A 21,829-nucleotide genomic window follows, 5' to 3' on the forward strand; every position below is an offset into this window, starting at 1 on the left:
TCCCAGAGCATCCTTTCACTGTACTGGACACATGGTGGAAACTTTTCCTGATGGTAGAGGGCAGTGAGCAATGGAATTTAAATGCTACAATGGTACTTTTATGTCCATTTTTAGTTTTCCTAACATAACATAACATCACTTTATTAGCCCTATACAATTTCTTGCATTAGGAATTCATCTTTTCGCATACCCCAACTTGCGGGATTTGAACCAGCAACCTTCCAGCAACAGGCACAGATCCTTAGCCACAGAGCCACCACTCCGCCCCAAAAAGATAAGACTTTATTGGCCATATATAATTTCTTGCATTAGGAATTTATCTTTTCACATACCCCAGCTTGCTCTCCATGAGACACACAGACAGGGAGAGAAGCCTGGGGTCAGAGCGCAGGGTCAGCCATTTACACGCTGCCCCTGGAGCAGTTGGGGTGAAGGGCCTTGCTCAGGGGCCCACCGGAGTAGGATTCCTCTGTTGGCCATGGGATTTGAACCAGCAACCTTCCAGCCACATGCGCAAATCCTTAGCCACAGAGCCACTGCTCCGCCTCAAGACCAGGGGTCAGCAAACTGTGGCCAGCAGCCAAATCCAGCCCGCTGAACTTTTGTGAGTGGGCAGCAGCTCACTACTGTTTGAATCTCGAGGGTTACTTTTTGCATCAGATATTGGAAACCTTCCGCCCACTGCTCTCTCTCAGCACTAACGGTCAATTGCAGAACAACACCTATTGCACGATGCATTTTACTTTTAGCCTATCAGACGTCAGCTTTAGCCTAGGTTACATATGCCTGTGCTACAGCTGATTCCTACCGTTAATTCATTTGGATTTTTGTTGCCTGCTGTGATTGGCTCAGTCACGCAAATGATGTCTAGTGTATGCTATCTTGTTTGAAAGCAGGTAATGATTTCAAACGGTTCTAAAAGTTATATCTAACATGACGCTAACTGTAAGTTATTCCTGCCATGTCGAAAAAAAGAAAGATCGATGCAGTGGGTCAAAAATTCAACGACAAATAGTCAGAAGAGTACCTTTTCTTTCCAAGGGACACAAAAGTAACGTGTCTTATCTGTCAGGAAACAATCGGTGTGATCAAAGAATACAACATAAAAAGGCATTACGAGACAAAACATCAGGCTACATTTTCGGAATACACAGGAGACGGACGGAGGGAAAAATCAGAACAGTTGGAAAAGTTGCTTCAGGGGCAGCAAAAACTGTTCAGGAGAAAATGTTGCGGCTACTGGAGCTAGTTAAACATTGGCACGTGGCTTAATCACCATGTATGGTAGCACATACTGTACATATGTGAACAGACATTCTCATGGATAAAGAATACAAAGTCAAGAATCAGATCCAGGCTCTCTGATGTTCATCTTCATGCGTGTTTACGCATGGCTGTGTCCAAATTAAGCCCGGATATTTTGGCCGTTTAGTTGCTGAGAAGCAAGCACACAGATCTACCTGATGGTTCCTAGAGGATTTCACTGAGATGGCCCAGCAAGGTTAGTAAAAATGTTTTAGTGGCCCTTGCTCTAAAAAGTTCTCCGACCCCTGCTCTATACCTAAGTGGGCTGAAACACGACTCATACACAACATGTCCCCTAAAATGCATCAAACTTACTTACCTGTCATTACCTATTAGAAATTATCCTGAAAACCTTTCAAGTTTTAATCTACTTAACGGTACCTATTGCCGTCATCATCCATGAAGATGACGTCTGAGATGAAGGCCGCCGGCCTGGAGGACTTGAAGCTGATGCGGCAGGTTAGATCTTCATTTCGTCTTCCGGGCAAAACGGAGAAGTCCTGGCCTTGAGGAAAGTGCACTGAAAAAGGCTTCGTCCTGCTGCCATCCTCCTGCTCAATCTCTGCGATATCCACCTGAATTGAGAAGTCCCTGAAAAGCAGTAAACGTGTAAATCAGGGATTTGTATGATCTGATGCAACAGCACTTTCCCTCTTAGAATCTGTCCACTTCAGTCTGTCAAGACTTAGTTATGAGTGTCCTTTTAATAACCTACACTGATATTAATCTGCATTTATCACATACTGTAACAGCAAAGGAACTACAGGTAATTCACCTACGGTAATAATGAACCTTGGTATGTGACTTGGATGGAATTATTATATTAAGACCTTTCTTTATGGCATTTTATGGCATATTAGGTTTTTTAACAGTCTTTCATTTAATAACCTGGTAATTCCCTACTAAATGGAAAGGTATGTGATCAGAACTTGCTTCAGTGTAAAGTAATAGCAAAATGAGATTTGTATCTTCAGGTACTAAGCTTTTCACCTTTTTAAGTAAAGCCTCTTTAAAACAAAATATTATGTTCTACACAGCACACATTTTCCTTAAATTTTGAGTGATTCTTTACTATAGTTTACACCCCTGTTCTGTGAAGGAAACATAATTGCCTGAGTAGGGAACAGAGCGATTATGTTAAGAAGCAGTGAAAACACAAACTTTTGTTGCATATTGTACAAAACTGTAAGAGGGACATTCTATAGTATTAAGGATACCTCCTCTGTAGCAACTGCTCACAATGATAAATTTAAATGTTCAGAGGAGGAGTCCCATGAGAGATTGCAAAGCACAGTATCTCTGCCATTAGTAAGGAAAAGAATTGAAGCTTTGATAATTATTTTCCATTTTAAAGTTAATCATGAATTTTAATTCTAGCCATAGGAAAAACCCAATGATCTCTAGTTTAAAACTAGAAACAGCACTTAATTCACAAAAGGGCAATTGCTGTGATAAAACAGCAATTGTTTCAGAATTCTTGAGAAACAGAAGTTTTGGGCTTTGTAACATGCACAGTTACCAAGGAGTCCAGCAAGTACTAATTGTGTTTATTTCTCTGTCCCTTCAATGGCTGATAAACAAGGGAAAAACTTAAGTCTCTTGCAAATTACTTATAATTCCCCTGATGGGCTTTTAATAATTCTGGGCACCAGGATGAGAAAATGTCATGCAAGAAACAGAAATCTTGCTTACAGACTGCAACATTATTGTGCCAGTTCCCACATCAAATGTCTGCCAGCAGCTGTTATCCATTAATTCAGTATTAATATTAATACCAACATGGTGGAAAGTGTTTTGCTATATTGTGCATCTTGGCAAAAGGATGAATGTGTTTGCATTTTATTAACTTCACAAAAATAAAATTACACTTCAAACCATATCCATCATTATCACACACAAACACAAAATTAGACGGAGCAAAATGTCATTGATTAATTTCTTTCCCCTCCAGGCTGCATTAGAATTACCAGCGCCTCAAGTACAAAAAAAATATCTTCCTGTTTTAAGTTTTTAAAAAGGCCTTTTTAAATATTTAGCACATAAAAAGGTTATTTATACCTCATAAAAAAAAGTTAAGCCAAAAAAAGTCATACTTAAAAGTACTGTAAGTGGCAAGTCAAATCCTCTCTCTTCTAGTACAGTCCTTGGTAATAGATATGGTCTTGTGTTCAATTTAGCTGTAGCAATTAGCAAGCACCTAAGATTGCTGAGAAGCAAATTGCTGTCGTATCTCTGGTGGTAACGGACATGGCTTTACAATGCATGCAGTTTTTCTAAATCCAGAGCAACTAATGTTACCTGTGTCTGCAGATCTACAGCCTAGCAGCCCACGGCTCTACCAAGCCAAGTCATAAAGCTATGATTCACTCAATAGGTTTTAGCACTTTCATCTCAAAGATCGGAATATTACCTGTGGTAGTCTGTTGGAATAATGGAGACAGTAGCTGTTGCTTCAGTGTCCAAAGGAACTGGAGTTAAACTGAGACATGGAGGCACAAAGTTGATCCTAGGCTTCTTCACGGTACCAACGAGTGAGAGCAAGGTGTAGGGATGGATGTCATCATCATTCAAAAAGATGGGTACGTCTGCTCTGTGCTGTCCTGGTATGGCTAAATTACAAATAAAATATAATTCAATGTGTGTGCATTTCAGAATCTTCCAATATTCTACTTGTACAGAGTTATTTTTAACCAGCAGATAGAGAGGAATGAGAGAAGAAACATTGCATGGTCTGCAGTATTTACAAGCAGATAAAAATAGCAGTTACCCAGGTCAATATAGTAGTTACACAGATTATATTTACCATTATGCACCGCTAAATTTAGGGTATATCAGAACACATATACGGACACTAAGGAACCAAAAAGCGTAGTTTGCATAATTCAATTGTAAATGTTAAGACGTGTTAAAATGTGTTAAAATATTCACAGGTACTGTAAATGAATTATGCTGATTAACATTTGTCATCAATAGGGTTCATGAATAGGGGATCTGCTGCGCAAGTCAATTACTTGTATCAGGTGTGGCCGGCACTGGAAGTATCACAAGATGTACTGTGTGTCTGGGACACTGGATTCGCACAAGGATGCTGACACATTTCAGATTTCGATTCCACTCCAGCTCATAAAATCTGGATAAGAATGTGGTCATTGGCCTTGGAGTCCTACAGTAGCTGCCACATGTTGTCCAAACTCATCAGACATTCAATGAGACTCAAAGCTGGTAAGCAGGGTATCAACATTGCCACATTCACATCCTGCAAGAAAGCTAGTTACACAAGCAGTATGAAGACCTGCAAGATCCTGCTAGAATGTTGTCATGTCAGAAGAGGTTTGAGAGTGAAGCTACTGTACATCAGGGTGCACTGACGGATAAGTAAAGTTTAATTCCAAACCAAAAAATAGAAGAAGAAAAGAGAAGAAAAGAAACACAACATTTCGGCTGTGGAGCCTTCTTTCGGTGTCTTCGGGTGTTCTAGCAACAATGTGTCTCTTTTCTTTTCTGCATGGAATAAAAACTTTACTTGTTCCTTTGCAGCCTATGGATGTCAACATCCTACTTGAACTTCTATGTAAAAAAGACTGCCGTCATACAGCTTATCATCATGTGCTTAACTTACAGTAGATATTTACAGTACATACAGTGGGGTGTTTGCTTGCAGTCACGGAATGTATGTGCAAACAACATTAAGAGCCAACCCGTCCCAATGCAGCGCTTTACCATGATGACCAAACCCTATAGCATTATGATATGATATATTTGCTATTTTGTTTTGCTATTTTTGCATTTTGGTGGAAATGTTAAGAAAAGGCATGAGAATGCTGAAAAAGTACTATACTACTTACTTTATAACAAAAATTGTGTTCTTCTCTGTATTTGCACTATGCAATGAATGACTTACAGTAAGTACCACCACAAAGATGATATGCCCCTGTCTAAAGGGTATCCCACTACTGGCCTAGGTACTGATGTAAACAAGTGCTATGAAGATGAAAGAAACAAAATTTCAGTGATAATATTACCACATACTGTAGAATTATCTGTGAAAACCTACAGTTTGATTTAAAGCAATTATCTTAAAACTGATTAAGGCAAAATTGATTTTTTTAAATTGTTTGAGCTATTACCAAGTGCTAAATACAATACATGTTTATATAGGAATAATTGAAAATAATGATGACTTTTTAGCAGTATGGCAAATGTTTTTATTATTTTTCAAAGGAGAACGACTGTTTTGGAAATCAGCTTAGACATCTTAAGAAGCTTAAATTTAATTATGTTGTTAACACAAATTTGCACATCTTGTCACTTGTTAAAAACCTATTAGCAAGTGAAATCAGGATTTGTAGATTAATGTAGATTAATTTTGGTCAAAGCTGGTCCAGGAAGCTGCACTTTTCCTTACACTTACAATATATAGCGCTTTTCTGGATACCCCACTCAAAGAGCTTTACAGGTAATGGGGACTCCTTCCACCACCACCAGTGTGCAGCCCCACCTGGATGATGCGATGCAGCCATAGCGCACCAGTACACTCACCACACACCAGCTCTCCGTGGGGAGGAGAACAGAGGGATGAAGGGGATTATTGGGATGCCATGATTGATAAAGGCCAATGTGAAAATATGGCCACAAAACTGGCCAAAGTAACACCCCTACCCTTTTCGAGAAAACACCCTGGAATTTTTAATGACCATAGGGTATCCGGACCTTGGTTTTAAGTCTCATCCGAAGAACGGCGCCTTTTCACAGCATAGTGTCCCCGTTACTATACTGGGGCATTAGGACCCACACAGACCGCAGGGTGAGCACCGCCTACCAGTCCCTATCTCTTCCTGCGGCAACCTGCAGTTTTTCCCAGGAGGTCTCCCATCCAGGTACTGGCCAGGCTCACACCTGTTGAGTGGGCTGCCAGTTGTGAGTTGCAGGGTGATATGGCTGCAGGCTTTTAATTATTAATAGGTGCTCAGATTTCAAACAATGACCAGGTTACCAATACTTATTTATAATGATATAATGATAGAGGCAGTGCGATTGCTTTGTGGCTAAGGATCTGCGCCTGTGGCTGGAAGGTCGCCCGTTCGTATCCCGTGGCCGGCAGGGGAATCCTACTCCGTTGGGCCCCTGAGCCCTTCACCCCAACTGCTCCAGGGGTGCTGTATAAATGGCTGACCCTGCGCTCTGACCCCAAACTTCTCTCCCTGTCTGTGTGTCTCATGGAGGGCAAGCTGGGGTATGCGAAAAGACAAATTCCTAATACAAGAAATTGTGTATGGCCAATAAAGTGATCTTATCTTACATCTTATAAATTAAATACCAATTCCTGAAGTGTTAACAGGACACCCCTGAAGAAACTTATGCTTTTAATGAATTAAGAATTAGGCCCCCAAGAACTGTTTTACTGGTTTGCGCATCCCCAGCCGAACAAAATTTCTCCACGGTCTTTCAAGGGGCAGTGTAACTCACCAGTCCTACGCTTGATTTAGAAGCATTAAAGGGAAAAGTAGTCTTTCTAATCAGGAGTCTGGGTTAATTGCCTAGGGCTAGGCTAATCTAACTGCCTAACTTTCTGACCTTGTTTGCACCTTATATAGCAACACCAAATCTAAAAATGCATGTTTTTGTACTGATGTTTTTGCTCAGCTCAGAAAATAAAAGCCTGTTGCTGTTCTTGGAAATGTGAGCGAGAGGAGAGCTGTCTGTCCTCATGTTTTTATTACAAAAAAGAAACTTCCAGCCTGATTTACCAGAGTCGTGTAGTTTTCTTAGAAGGGCCTAACACCCTGAAACATCTGCCTTCAAGCTCTTACAAGTTTTCATAGGTGGTCTGAAACAAGCTCGGCTGAGATGGATAATTAGTTAGTTAGTCTACCTGGTGAAAAGCTCACGGTGATGGACACAGACTGGTTGGGCTTCAGAGTCCCAGTTTCCAGAGAGAGGTTGAAAACACCTTTATTGATTTCTTCAGCCACTGTGCTCATATCAAATTTCCACTTCAGATCTTCCTGGGAGATGTTTTTAAGTTCCAATGTCTAAAAAAGTTTTTGCAAAATTGTAAAAAAAAAAAAAAGACAAATACAACAAACATAACAAAGAATTAAAATAATTTAAATATTAGCTCTGTGCAGTTCATGCCTCTTTTTGCTATAATGTAAAATGGCTAAAATAAAACATTAACTGTACTTGCATAGGATATACAGTATTTCATAATTATACAGACCCATTTAGAGAGGTTGACAGGTACAAACAATTCTGCTACTCTTAATGTACTGCATACTGTATATTGTTTTTTGTGATATTCTCCCTCTTGTGATAGAATTATTCAGTAATTGTGTACATACCCTACACAATATTTGAGTCAAGCCTGAATGGGTGTACTGAAGTTCATGAACAATTATAATACTCTTGGAATGCCAATATGGAAATTAATTTATAGAAAATTTGAAGAGACCTAAAAACAGGCAGAACTTGGCAATGTTATGAAGGAAGAAAGGCTTTGTCTGCTATAATCATCACTGTGTTCATTTAAATAAAGCTTCTTTAAAAATGTTCCGCCTCTACGACTTTCACAAAGGAGTGACATTTGAAACATAATTTCTTTTTTTTTTTTAAATCAGCGCTTAAGGAATGGCAAGACATAAACATGATAAATAATTGCTCTAAAATTGTCTTCACTACCCAGGCTTAAAGCATTTAGAAAGTGCCAAGTATTATTTAACTGAAAAGAGATTATATTGAGATAGATGATGGAACTATTTTCTCCTTTGACTCATGAAAGGCTGAATAAATACAATCTTTGTGGAGTTTGACATCTTTATGTGTGCCTTTATTTCTTTTCTGCAATACAGATAAACCTTAAAATTAGCCAAATTTATACACACATACAGTACAGCAGAAGGCTCTGTGGAATAATGCATCGAAGTACAATATATAACACTGGGAACACAGCAAGCTTTTCCTTCTTTTGCTCCAGTGCTTCTTACCTGAGAATTTATGTCTGCTGATGTACTTTCAAGGCTGCTTAGCGCTGAAGGGATCTCAAACTCCAGACTGGATTTAGACATTTCCAGAAGTCGTCTCAAAGCTACAACACAAACACATCACACACTAAGAAATGAAACACAAAATGCCTGTAAAATATTTTGTGTTGAACACTTTATTTAGCAAGTCCATGATCCACATTTGTATTAAGCTTTTGTATAATAAAATGTTGGACTCAAAAGTCCTACAGCAGGGCTACTCAATTTGAAGCCCTTCCAATCTGCTCTAACTCCTTCTAAATTGCTGTATTAAAACTGGTGATTATCAGCTAAGTAATTAAGGAGCTGGCAATAGCAAACATCTACAATGGATAGCAAAGAACGCAAACTGACTATGTCTGTTCTAAAGTCTGTTTTCACAGATGTTTATAAAATATGCTCTGTCTGACAAGATGTACTGTATCACAAAACCATCAAACATCTGGAGTTAATATTTTTTCAGAACAATCTGGCAAAAAATGATTAATTTATCAATATATTCTTGTTTTTCTTATAGACAAAGCCTCATGCTGTCTGAAATATATTTAGTTAGTGTTTTGTTTAGTTTCCTGCAATGTAGCGTTCACATACATTTAAAGTATTTATAGGACTTCTCTTTGCAGGAGAGATCTAGCCAGCAGCCATATCACCCTGCAACTCAGAACTGGCAACCCACTGAAGCTCAGCAGGTGTGAGCCTGGTCAGTACCTGGATGGGAGACCTTCTGGGAAAAACTAAAGTTGCTGCTGGAAGAGGTGTTAGTGGGGCCAACAGGGGGCGCTCACCCTGCGGCTCATGTGGGTCCTAATGCCCCAGTGTAGTGACGGGGACATTATACTGTAAACAGGCGCTGTCCTTCGGATGAGACGTAAAACTGAGGTCCTGACTCTCTGTGGTCATTAAAAATCCCAGGGTGTTTCTCGAAAAGAGTAGGGGTGTACCCTGGCATCCTGGCCAAATTTCCCCATCGGCCTTTATCAATCATGGCCTCCTAATAATCCCCCTCTATGAATTGGCTTCATTACTCTGTTCTCCTCCCCACTGAGAGCTGATGTGTGGTGAGCGTTCTGGCGCACTATGGCTGCCGTCGCATCATCCAGGTGGATGCTGCACATTGGCGGCGGTGGTGGAAGGGAGTCCCCATTACCTGTAAAGCGCTTTGAGTGGAGTGTCCAGAAAAAGCGCTATATAAGTGTAAGCAATTATTATTATTATTATCTATGCAAAAACTATGTTTGCGGACAGATTTTGAGAAATGTATTTATTGTATGCATTTGCAAAAACTGGCCAGAGATAAACACCAATTTGCAGTATGGTCCATATATTTCTTCCTTAAAATATTGCCATTCAAAATATTTAAAATACTCCTGTGCCTGTCTGGGATCCAAGATTATCTTTGAAAGTGTTTTTAAGGAAGTGAAGAAGCCAGACTAGTTGAGCAACACAAAGATAAGAAGAAACTTCATATCGGACACACCGCTCTGTCACTCCATGGGATAAGGAGTGGTTTGCAACTTTCCGGTCTATTACCAATGTGACCGTCGTGGTTCCGCGCGGGCTCGTGCCCTCCGCCGCTCCCCCCGCCCGTTCGTCCCACCTGGGGCGCGGACCCGGGTCTCTGGCGTAACGCAACAGGGAGCCAGCTGCATGAGCTAAAGGAGACCCCCCCCAGCCCAGGCGGCTGAGGTCCCTGCTACACGCAGTGAGGGCGATGACGTCACCGTGCCCGAACTAGCTCCGCTACACTGACACAGTGTGGCAACGGTGTGAGCCAGTGGTTAGGGTTTCTGCAGTGTTCTGGGATGAACTGAAATGATGGTGGTTCAAATCCCTGTTGAGATATTGCTGTTGCATCCCTGAACAAGTGCAAAGTACTGTACTTCAAATTACACTAGTAAAATAACTAGCTACTGTAGCTACTGAATGCATGCAAATATACAGTAAGTTGTTTTTAAAAGCACCAGCTAAACAGGCTAGTACAAAAAAGTGCTGCATCCCGTGAAGGTGGTTAGTATGAATATCTGCAAACAAACTGTTGGGAGTTCACATTTTCACTCCTTGTCACAGCACAAAGTGTAAATTCTATTTGCTTTTGGCACATGAACTGCTGAATTTTGGCATTTCTTAAAACTGATGATTCACTGTCAGCTGTTCACTGGGTAAAGTTCCAGCTGGAGGTTTTCAGCTTAAATCAACCAAGTTTCTGTCATCACACTATGGGCCCTATTTCAAGTTTCAAACTGGCATTACCCACCTGATTATGTTATGGCTTTCTCCAGACAGAGCTGGCTTTTTCTTAGTCACATACTGTAATTAGTGGCCATATCATATGACTAGAATGATCAATTAACGTCTCAGACAGTCTCGGATTATTCAAGCTATTTTTTTTTTCTCTGTAAAGATTTATATACTTTCCTTGACGGTGATTCCTGTATTTCTTTTTGTTTTCTTCTGAAAAAGACCTTGCGTCGTATTTAGCTCTTTAGACTTTAACCCTTTCCTATTGGTGATAATATCACTAAAAAAAACACTGAATCTACATAGCTATTTTAAATTAACACCTTCACATTAAAGACTACAAGAAATGGGCTTACTGATTTTATTTTACATTTTTAATGCATCTGAAAACAAAATCAGGAATTTTTGGTTTCATTCCATGTAGGGCATGAAGATTGCCAGGTTAATTCTGCAGCCGATAACCAGCCACTCTTTTGAAGCATTTTAAATATGATTCAGTCCTTGCCTCAGTATACACAGTACAATGCCAATTCAAAACTATTCAAAACAATTCAGAACGGGCAAATCCAGCATATTCTATCGAGAACAGTTAGAATATTCATTTTGACCCCTTTTTTATTCGCTGTGAATCTCTGTACTGGAGCCACAGTTGCTCATCAGGCCAGGTCTTATCATGGTCTAGATGGTCACCATTGAGTGGACTGGAGAGCACATGACTCTCAGGTCCACTCCAGCAATGCTGGCCCTCACTCCTAGAGCTAGATGGACTAGAGCCAATGGGGAATAATGCCTTAGCCAGGGTTCAACAGCAGAGTCTGCAGCAGGGACATCAATCCACCACCTCTCATGAGTCCAGAGACTTACCCACTATAACTCTGACTATAGAACACCATCCCACTCCCCCTGTAACTCTGAAATGAGATTTAATTCCTATGAGGAAAAAACGAATAACCTCTAGGTTGTAATCATTAATTTTATTTGAAGTATGTTAAATGGTTTACATATTTAACTATGCTAATTTACCAAATCCTATACGATTTCTTTGAAACCTTCAGTCCTATAGGGGAAACCCATTGTAGAATTATAGGTCTTAAGGAAGAAATCTCTGCGGATTATTAATTTCTTAGGAAGCTCACCAGTTGCCTGCACTCTGCGAGAAGGAGTAGCCACATCCACTATCTGTGGCCGAGGAGTGACTATGTGCTTCTCAAGGAGCGATGGGGTTTTTGGAATAGAACTGGGTGGCGGAGAGGGAGCTCTTGTGCTGTTTAGAGTAACAGGCAGATTGAAGTCATATGCTGCCACCTGCAGGTTATGGAATCAAGAAAAAAATCAAAATGCAACTGTCCTAATTCTTCTCTTCATTTGTAGTTTTAACATACAAATACATTCATATCTTTTTATGAAAAATAGTTAGAGATAAGTAATTAACATTAATAATTAACATCGATATTTTTGTCATGAGATGGGCATTAAAACTGAAGATGGTATTTAAGAGCAGTGAATTTGGAAAACGTATATTGCCATGTTGTTGAAGGGAGAAGGATTTTTAATAAAGGCAATAAAGATTTTTTTAATCTCAGAGCAACATTTTAAGCATTACAAGTTTGTCTCTTGTAAAGATGAAACCTTTCATCAGTGAATAATATCATGCAGAAAAAAAATACAGTTTGTAATTCTCAATCATTTATTGTAGAAGCAAAATATAACAACTATCTGAAGTAATAATTTTGAAACAGGCAGCCTGCCAACTATTGCCTGCGGCATAAGTGCATTTCACCCACAATAGCTCATATTTTTGTCATTCCCATATGGAAAATGCAAATATGTTGCTACAAACCACTAAATTCTAGAAACATGAATACCTTTAGAAAATATATGACTCTTATATGAAATGCACAACAACAGCATAAACAATATTAATCTTAGGTTTCAGTTCATTTTTACTTTTTATCCTGATTTTAAAAAAGTTACATGAAAAGTTGGTAGCATCTTTGCATCACTCAGAAGATCATTATTTTGTGTGCTGCACATGCACAGTGATTGTACAGAGTATTTCTTTCAGATAAGGTGTGTTCTTTCAAAAAAAGATCTGTCTCAATCATTTTAAATGGGAAATGTCACAGCACAATCTACTGAATGTCAAGAAAAGGTAACCCACTTTTTCTGTCATATCCAAAAAATAAATACATATTAATATTTTATTCTCTCGCATACCCGCCAAAGCACCAGTACAAACGAGTACGTTTTTAAATTTGCTTATTTCAAATGGACCTCTTATTACTAAGAAATACAAAGAAATAAAAAATCTGAAATCATATCTTACCTCTTTGGGTGAAAAGATCAGAAAGCAATCCACCACTTTATTCCCTTCAATCTCTACTGAATACAGATGAGGCTGTTCATTTCTTCCTGTATGTACAAGAGCATGTTAGTTTTACTTAGTCTCAAAAATGTGACATCAGCCATCAAAACCACATAGGGTGAAAAGTGAAGAACTCTAAATTGGAGAACATAAGGAAAATGTTTTCACTGTTTCGTTTTTGTCTCAAGGCAATAAGATCCAATATCACTTTCCCAGGTTCCAGTTCATTAATAATAAAAATAAAAATAAGGAGAAGAAGGCTCCACAGACGAAACATTGCTTTTCCTTTCTTTTCTTTTCAGCATGGAATAAACCCGTTACCTGTTCCTTTGCATAATAATAATAATGCCCATTTACTGAAATAAATCCAAAAGCCGAAATGTGAAAACTACTGTAACTGTAGATCACTATAGAAAAAGACATCATGCTTCACCCTGTTCAGCAATTTAAATTATATTTTTTATATTCTATAAACCATATTTGCGTACTATCTAGACACATCCAATATAAATTCTTTATCTCAGTAAAAGTACTAATTTAAATATCTGTAAATACAGTACTGTATATACAAATACTATATTTCATACTCAGGGTATGAAATGATTTTTAAGACTGTAAGGTGCCTTACTGTTGGGAATCACAAGTTGGTTATTGGAGTCTAAAAGACATCTGTTTTCTAAAAAAAACTTTGCATTGTATTTTTCAAAACTAGCTGTAAATACATTCACAGAAATCGCTTGATTTGTACAATAAATAAACAACATTCTAGTTAAAGTTTGATATAGATTATCCTTAATCAATTGCATATGTCACCCTTAGGAAACAAACAATGAAAATAATGTAGACCTCACTTACATACTGTATCTTACTATTATTCTATGCTAACATTAAATATATATTCCTACATTCAATGATGTATGTATCCCCCCAGCTAGGCAGTTCTGCCACAGAGATTTATTCTTTACAAAACATGTTCTCCGTGGTGTCAGAAAACGGAATCTGCAACCTTATTTCCCTCTTGACACTTCTGTGAATGACAGACAAACTTCTGGAATCTTACTTTTTTTGTAAAAAACAAATATTATTCTCAGGACACTGCAGAGAACATTCTGTGAAGAAATTGAACTACAAATATACAGCTTTACCGGGACAATTGCCGAACTTTATTGCAAAGTCTGGGTACTTTGAGAAATCAAACTCCACTCTTGCTCTGTTGGAGGATTTGTTCTGAAGGCCGAATGGAATTGCGTGTGTAGAGCCGGAATGGACCCCATGGAAGTTGAAACTCTTCTGCAAAGTACAATAAAAGCAAACGGTTAGAAGCTACAGAATTAACAATCCTATCATTTCAAAAGAGGCTTGTTACAGAATTGGAGGCTGAGAAGAAAACGGTCTATCCCTGTTCTTGTTGCTCTGATACAGCACTTGATTTCGAAGTTAGTATTCTATGAAACTGATTCTCAGTTGTTTTTTACTTCTTATTTGCAATGCCAGCAAAATGAGTTTCTGAGAACATATCTCACAGCTGTGTGACAGGAAGCAATGTCATCTACAATCTCAAGATGCTTTGGAACCTCCGGGACTGTATCTGAAATTGAAACCCATCTTCCTTGCTTGGGCACTTTGCGTTTTCAGTTTTCTCCTGTTCAGAGCATCTGTGATATTGCTTATTTTATGGGTCATTATGGGTAATTTAGAGACTATTCTCTCACGTCGCATGTGCCACTCTTAAAAACATTCTTCAGCCATGCAGTTCTCTGCATCTTATCTTTCTGAGAACAAGGCAGATAAAGTTATATGTCCTTTATAACTTTACAGGTCATTATGTCCTTTCATCAACCTGCTGTGTCTTTTTCATGGGTAGTACTACATGCTTTTCATAAGCTTGGATGAGGCAGGGATTTAAGGGAACACGTGGCCTTTTGACTAGTCTCAAAGGAATGGCTCTTCTACACAGAAACAATCGTGCACTGAAGTGTGTCTCAAAGCAGACGCAGTTCAGTGGACAAGTGTACAGCTTAGGCCAGTATAGAAGAGAGAAGTGTATACATGTGGGTGAATTACAGAAACAGACACGACACCTCTTTTTTAAACCAGTGCGGGGTTGTCCTAAGCCTTTTCAACTATTCTACCTGTGGGGAGCCTTTTCACAAACATTGTTTCTCACAATATTCAGAACCCAAAACAAACAGCCTACTAAACTGTAAGTTACACAAAGCCTGTAAAGGAAGATGTGCAGGTATAAATTTCAGATCCCGTCAACACCTCAATACGCACTTAAATATGCACTGAAAAGAACTTTTAAAAAACGCGTAAAAATATGTTTGAAAGACTTCTCCAAGACCTTAAGGCTTTAGAGTTTAGGTGCATAAAACAAAGAAGAATCTATGCACAAATTAGGTTTTTGGTTCAATTCATTTCAGAATATTTTTAAATATGAAAAAAATTGTGTAGCATTTCAGTATTTTCTCTGACAGAGCAATTATCATTCAAATGATAATAAAAGAGGAAATACATGTAAATACTAAATATATCGATCCTTTGCTGTGATGTAAACATAATGGGTGATTTTAAGAACTGTAAGATGCCAAATTTATTTTAGGCAACTATCACTTTAAAAATCGAGCCAGATCATATTCCCAAAAGAGTAAGCACAAACTGTGCGCTCTTAAAGAAAGAAATCAGGTGAAGATGCAGTCTGAATATGTGATTTATGTGAAAACTATCACATTAGAAGGGCAACACATTAAGCTTCCATTATATACTGTAGTTACACCTAGTGATGGGTTACCCATTTAAACACAGAACTCAGCTTTTTCCATGAGATTTTTAAAGGTAAAGACTACTGAACTTCTACTTCAACTGGTATGTTAGTTAAAAAAACGGTAAAGCTGGTGCATGCAAGCAAATGACAATATTGTTGAACTACAGCTAAAACAACATAACTGTTGCTTCCCCTCAAACTCCTACTATACTGTAGATCCCATATTTTTAAATAATCCACTGCATTGCATTAATTTTGATATTTCAATTAAAAGCTTTTTCATTATCTGAAATTTCTTAATTAGTTGTTTTTTCGCTTAGAATAAAATAGTTTTCCTCATGTTTTGTGTAAGCACTGTTACTGACAAAATACATCAAATCTATAGCTGTGTATCAGTACACAATTCTTAGAATTCAGACTACTAACATGAACAATATTTTGTCATTTTAGTTCATTCTTACCACATTTATGTCTACTTCAGGGGGCTCCACGGATCCACCTATTCTCAATTCCAGAGACTTCATGTTTCGTAATGCAATCTAACGGAAACGTAATTTAGTTTTTAAAAACTATATATGCTACAGTATCATGGCATAAAATTTAAAAAACAGTCTTGTTTTAAAGTAATTCAGAACTGATGTATTATGTGAAGTTAAAGGTGACTTTTTGAAAGACACCGTATAAAAAAGCTACCATAAGACTATTGTGCAACTCATTGCTCAATCCAAGATTCAAGAATTAAATAAAACATTTTTCTGTTTTTCAAATCTTAAAAAGTGAAAGGGCTGGAAAATGGAGCTTTCCAACTCAATAAATACTTCACAAACTACGTACAACTGAGCCCTCCCTTATATGCATTAATTATCCTTTCCATAGGTAAAAAGACAGCTTAAAGATTTACACAAATTATCTTATTTGTTCAGTCCATTTCTTTTCTTATTTTAAGTTAAAGGCTACTTTCAAACTAGTGTTCCTTTCCAAATTGCCAGGGAGTGCAGTAACTTCGTAAGATTACCCTTTTTTTCCCTAAATGTTGATCAAAACGTATAACAATAGCACAGAGAGTCCAGGCTTTCCTACCCCCCCCCAAAAGAATCTACATACCGTATCTACAGTTTGAATAAACAAGCACGAATGGATGCGTATCAGTGAGACGTTTAACCCCTGACCTCCACTCTGGTGTCGAATTTCATGACTGCGCCGGGGGTGAAGTGCACCCGGAGTTCGGTCTGACCGCCCACCGGCACGACCCCTTCAGAAGGCGTCACCATCATCCCGGGCAGCGGGTACACATCCAGGACCTTATGGAAATAGGCAATGCAATGTCTCCCACCCTTGCAAGTGCAGATTTCTAAGTCTCCATCTCAGAATTCAGTCATAAATAAAAAAAAAAACAGCCATTCCATGTATTATTCAACACATTTCTTTACATGTACAATACATTACTTAAATAACATGCAGGGAATATGGGTTAAAAAATATAATGGCATAAGAGCCTACCTGAAAATATGCGTGGTTTTGACCTGTGTTTTGAAGAACAGCTGTTTTGACGGTGGTGAAATTGAGTGCAACGCCATCAAATACTAAGTGCTTCTTAGTCAACTGCACATTTGTTCGACCAATCTAGGGCAAATACACAGGAAATCTAATAAAATCATCATTATACGAATGACTGCTTTGTTTTTCCGATATCAAGTCCCATTGTTCGTTCATTTGCAGAAATTTGTAGTATCGAGATTCAAGATTAACTTGCCAAATGATATCATCTTTAGTTAAAATTACAATTACAAATGAAACATAATGATCCCAAAGTTTTGTAGAGATCACAGACAAATAATACTATAGACAAATAACACGCTTTTTTCTCACATAAGTATCTGGTGCAATTTTAGCAGTGTGAAAAACATTTTTGGCTTATCAAACTGTGTTACTAGTAAATCATAGGATGAGATCATTACAGTTTATTAAACTTACAGTTGAGGTGAACATAAGATATTATACTGAAATATGTTCCAGAAATTACTATGTTCTAATCTTTTTAAAGGAGTTTTTAAAGTAGTAGAGAAATTAAAAAGTTACACACCCCTAATTAATTACACACCAAAACAGATGACTTATCATTCACTAGCTGAACAAACCAATGAATGTAGATACTGTATGCCATGGTTACATCCCCTGCCGCTGACTTACAGTACGTGACAAAGCTACGACTTTCATCTATGACTGGTTTATATTAGTTTGGGAGAAAAGTGATCTCAGATTGTGAACAGCAGTCTTTTTTCCTTGTATTTCACAGTCTTCAGCATTTCTCAGCCTGAGTATTAAAGTAAAACTCAGGCGAGCTGTCTATCCATTAAACATTAGAAAATACTGCCAGTGTGATGAAAGCTAAGATATGAAAAGACAGGAAGATGTACCTTGGCAACACATCTGAGCCTAGTGGTGTTGCCATGGTGAACACACAGGTCGAAGTGGCCCTCCTGTGGGGAGAAGTATGATGGATGCCACACCACTTCACACTCCAAATCCTTGTAGGCCTCCACTGTGCCTGAACGTACAAAACACCGTCTTAGCACCTCACAATACCCTGCAGCACGTTTCACATAAGAACAATCAAATCAAGGCACTTGTAAAATACAGAACCATTCAATGGAAATAGAAAGAATTTAATTCATCTGTCCATTTTATTCCATAAAAAAATAAGGGAGTGTCTCCCCCCCCCAAAAAAAAAAACTAGCAAATATAATTAATTATCTCTCATATTTTCTATTACAGTTGTTTAGCAACAAAATGCACTGCTTTTAGTTAGTCTGTGCAGTTTAAAGAAATTTAAAAAGTAATGGTGTTGAAATGAGTGAAAGACATTTACCGTTTCAAACCCATTGCTTAGCCATTAACTGCACAGTTACTTCAGCGCAAACAAGGGAATGGTTTTAAATCAGCCAGCAAACCACATCAACAACTGACCCATTCGACCACCCCCAAGCTGGCGATCTGCACTGCACTCATTCACATCGGCATCAGATGTACCATGCCTTCAGAAAGCTGTGTTTTCTATTACTGCCAATCAAACTGACAGGGTGAAAAAATGACCATTTGACCAGCATTTTTCTGTGTATGCTTGAAGTATCACAAAGCAATAACTAAATCATTTATAACCAGTCTAAATGGGGTCTACATCTATAATATTATTGGGTCTTTTTGACTTGCACCTTAAGGATTCACCCAATCATTCCAGTGCAGCTCACTTCTTGGCCTTGATTAGTTTATTGTATTCATTTTAGTGCCTTTGTCCATTTTTCTGTTTGAGACATGTCAGATGGAGAAAGGTTCAGCCAAAGCACAGATAAAACATCTTTGACTATACTTTATATTTGCACAGTGCAGGCACACAAAACATGAAACAGCTTCAGAATTGATTTGACTACCAGGATACTTGTAACATGTTACATATACAAACAGGCGAACATGCTTTCCTATATCAAAACATCACAGTCCTTTGGCACTCCAGTGCTCCCCCTGATCCTGGCAGCCAGATCATATGATTTGACCCAGTTAGATATTTACCAGTGGCAGGTCGAATGGAGAACGCTATGCCACGTTCAGTGATGATAGGCTTCCAGGTGAACTCCGCCAGGTGGTTTCTTCTGTTGTGTAGTGTGACCGTGGTTCTGTATCCAGACTCGGCCAAGAAGCTGTGCGTAGGGGTCAGAACTCTCTCCGAGGCAGACAGCTCCAAAGCTACAGGGATAACCGTGGCCAGAACCAGAACGTGGCCTGTATGCTTCTTGTTAACTGTGTAGGTAATCGACCTACAAAATGTTTGAAAAAGTCAAAGTACAGTATGAGGTTTTCAATGTATTCAATGACATACAGTACTACACATTATTTTTTCACCCACAAAGACAGGTAAAATATATACAGTATATCAAAGACAAAAGCATCTACAGTATATACTCCACTGCTATCGAGATGTTGGCCAATATAGAAGTCTATACATCTCTCTCGTAAATGACTTTCATCCAGCTCTGTAAGCAAGTGGTGGCAAAAATGAGGGAAAGTAAGAACTAAATAGGAACAAAAACACAAGACCCTTGCATTATAATGGCTGTCACCACTTGTCATCTATTGAACTTCTTGGGATATATTCTTATAAATAAGAATAAATAACTTAAATAAGATCCCTAGAGACTACTCAAGGCAGCTACAGCACCAACTGTATAAGGAAAATATACTGTACTGAGCTAGAGATGGCTGCCTAGTTAATCTGTGTATAAATTACAAGATCCATTATTTAAAATTCAACTTTACAGAACTGTATACAAAATAAGTGGTACCAGATATAGTAGTGATGCAATATCTCATCCATACATTTCAGAACTTACTTCTGGAACTTGCCCAATTTATTTGTCTCAAACACAAAGGGCAGAAGAGCTCTGGAAAAAGGTGGTACAACATGGGACAGTGGACTAGATTGTTGCAGCACCTGACAATCGATCTCAGCCTGTACCCAGACGTGTACGGGCAAGTTATTGACAATGTTCAGCTGTCTTGAAGAGACTGACTGCACACAGACTTCACCAAAGTCTACAGTGGAAGGTCCTGTAACAAAACAATACTTGTGAACAACATACATATTAAAAAACATATAATAATATTTATATATAATATATAAAAAAACATATAATATTTTTTTTGGCTTGGAAGAACAGTAAAAACATTCAAGATTAAGTATTGAAAAATATATACAGTACACAGTATATTGTGTAAATTGGTGACATTCTTCTAAACTTGCAAAATGAACTCAAAACTTTTATAATTTGTAAAGGTTATTGAAATTTTCTATACAGTGAACAAATACACTGATTTAAGATGGTGAACATATCCCTAAGAAACTTGCTCAAAGAGCTACAATGTTTTTTTTCTATACCCACAAGTTATGAATCAGCAATTAATTTTCCTAGCTGGCAGGTCGGCAATGCACAGGAAAACAAAAAGGGCAGATACAATAATCCAACTCACCTACCCATCAATCCATTAATCTTTAGACATGCTACACCCTCTACAGCATCTAACAAGAGAGATGGTGAATCTCTCCCTACAGACACTACAAGCCTGCATGCTCTCAGGAGATTACAGTGTCTGCCTGATAGCCAAAAGAGCCCAAGGCAACTAATCCCAACCCCAGCAGAACTACCAGCAAAATTACGCCTATAAAAACATTGCTGATCTTACCAATGATAACTTGATGAAGTTGCTGTGCTGTTAAGGTTCTGCTGCAGTCTTCTATTTCTTGAGTGGTTGAAGGAATAACATTAAACCCTTCAGTGACCTGATCAGGCAAGAACATTGAGATGTCTTTAACCCACCATTTCAAAACGGAACAAAACATAGCATGGACAAAGATCATTGAAATAATGTCATTTTCAAACATTTATGCACGGTTTTACAGTTCACACAACTCCATGCCAGGTTCTTAACCATACAAATAACAGTTATGATGTATTGATGGATACATCAAACAGTATTCTATGTATACTATTGTATATCTGCTCTGTATAAAATTTGTATCCTTTGTATCCTTTTGTATTTCTGATACAAAACCATCTCTAGTCCCTATACAGTAGGTTGTTGACTAGTACATATTTGGAGGGGAGGTCCCTATGTCATTTCCCAGAGATAACAGCAAATTTAATTAGACTTACACATCTGGATGTGGATTGTGTTTCTATTGCAGCCAAGGTACAAGTAGTTAAGAGTCTGCTTCTCCTTAGAGAAGGCCATTCTTCTTTTGGTTCCAATTCCATGTCACGAAGTGAAAGTCTTCTGGGCCGCAGTCCTGCCGCTGGTTTGATACCTATGTCTACTTCATCTTTGACATCCGCAAGCTCTCTAGAGACCAAACAAGATTGCTAATAATCAACCTGTTTTCACAATCAGCAATACAATCCTTTTTTTTAATTTATCATTCATTATCAAACTCGTTCTGTGTTTAGTGTTATGAACACTTCTGCACTATGTGATCTGGAATTTGCCCTTAATGCATTCATTCCTTTTGCAAGTATGGGATGATAAAAACCTCTGTAAAATTGTTGCAATTCAGGACACTGTGGGAAATACACCTCATGTCTCCTTCAA

At 38.2% G+C, this 21,829-nt stretch overlaps 1 protein-coding gene across 3 annotated transcripts in view; it reads right to left on the reverse strand.

The window, feature by feature from the left end:
* Nucleotides 1-21,829, reverse strand: part of LOC148675759 (cilia- and flagella-associated protein 47-like) — a 210,456-nt gene that overhangs the window by 173,164 nt on the left and 15,463 nt on the right. For all 3 annotated transcript variants that reach the window (XM_088646922.1, XM_088646914.1, XM_088646930.1), the window contains exons 12-26: nucleotides 21,397-21,583; nucleotides 20,927-21,023; nucleotides 20,077-20,293; nucleotides 19,259-19,503; nucleotides 18,109-18,239; nucleotides 17,192-17,314; nucleotides 16,861-16,992; nucleotides 16,153-16,230; nucleotides 14,073-14,217; nucleotides 12,889-12,974; nucleotides 11,699-11,867; nucleotides 8,289-8,389; nucleotides 7,178-7,337; nucleotides 3,716-3,914; nucleotides 1,687-1,896 (exon numbers count right to left, since the gene is read on the reverse strand). In XM_088646922.1, the coding sequence (XP_088503048.1) occupies nucleotides 1,687-1,896; nucleotides 3,716-3,914; nucleotides 7,178-7,337; nucleotides 8,289-8,389; nucleotides 11,699-11,867; nucleotides 12,889-12,974; nucleotides 14,073-14,217; nucleotides 16,153-16,230; nucleotides 16,861-16,992; nucleotides 17,192-17,314; nucleotides 18,109-18,239; nucleotides 19,259-19,503; nucleotides 20,077-20,293; nucleotides 20,927-21,023; nucleotides 21,397-21,583 (2,280 nt within the window). The remainder of the gene's footprint in view (nucleotides 1-1,686; nucleotides 1,897-3,715; nucleotides 3,915-7,177; nucleotides 7,338-8,288; nucleotides 8,390-11,698; nucleotides 11,868-12,888; nucleotides 12,975-14,072; nucleotides 14,218-16,152; nucleotides 16,231-16,860; nucleotides 16,993-17,191; nucleotides 17,315-18,108; nucleotides 18,240-19,258; nucleotides 19,504-20,076; nucleotides 20,294-20,926; nucleotides 21,024-21,396; nucleotides 21,584-21,829) is intronic.

The sequence above is a fragment of the Lepisosteus platostomus genome, chromosome 2 (assembly GCF_059453375.1).
Source record: "Lepisosteus platostomus isolate fLepPlt1 chromosome 2, fLepPlt1.hap1, whole genome shotgun sequence".
NCBI classification, from domain to species: Eukaryota; Metazoa; Chordata; class Actinopteri; order Semionotiformes; family Lepisosteidae; genus Lepisosteus; species Lepisosteus platostomus.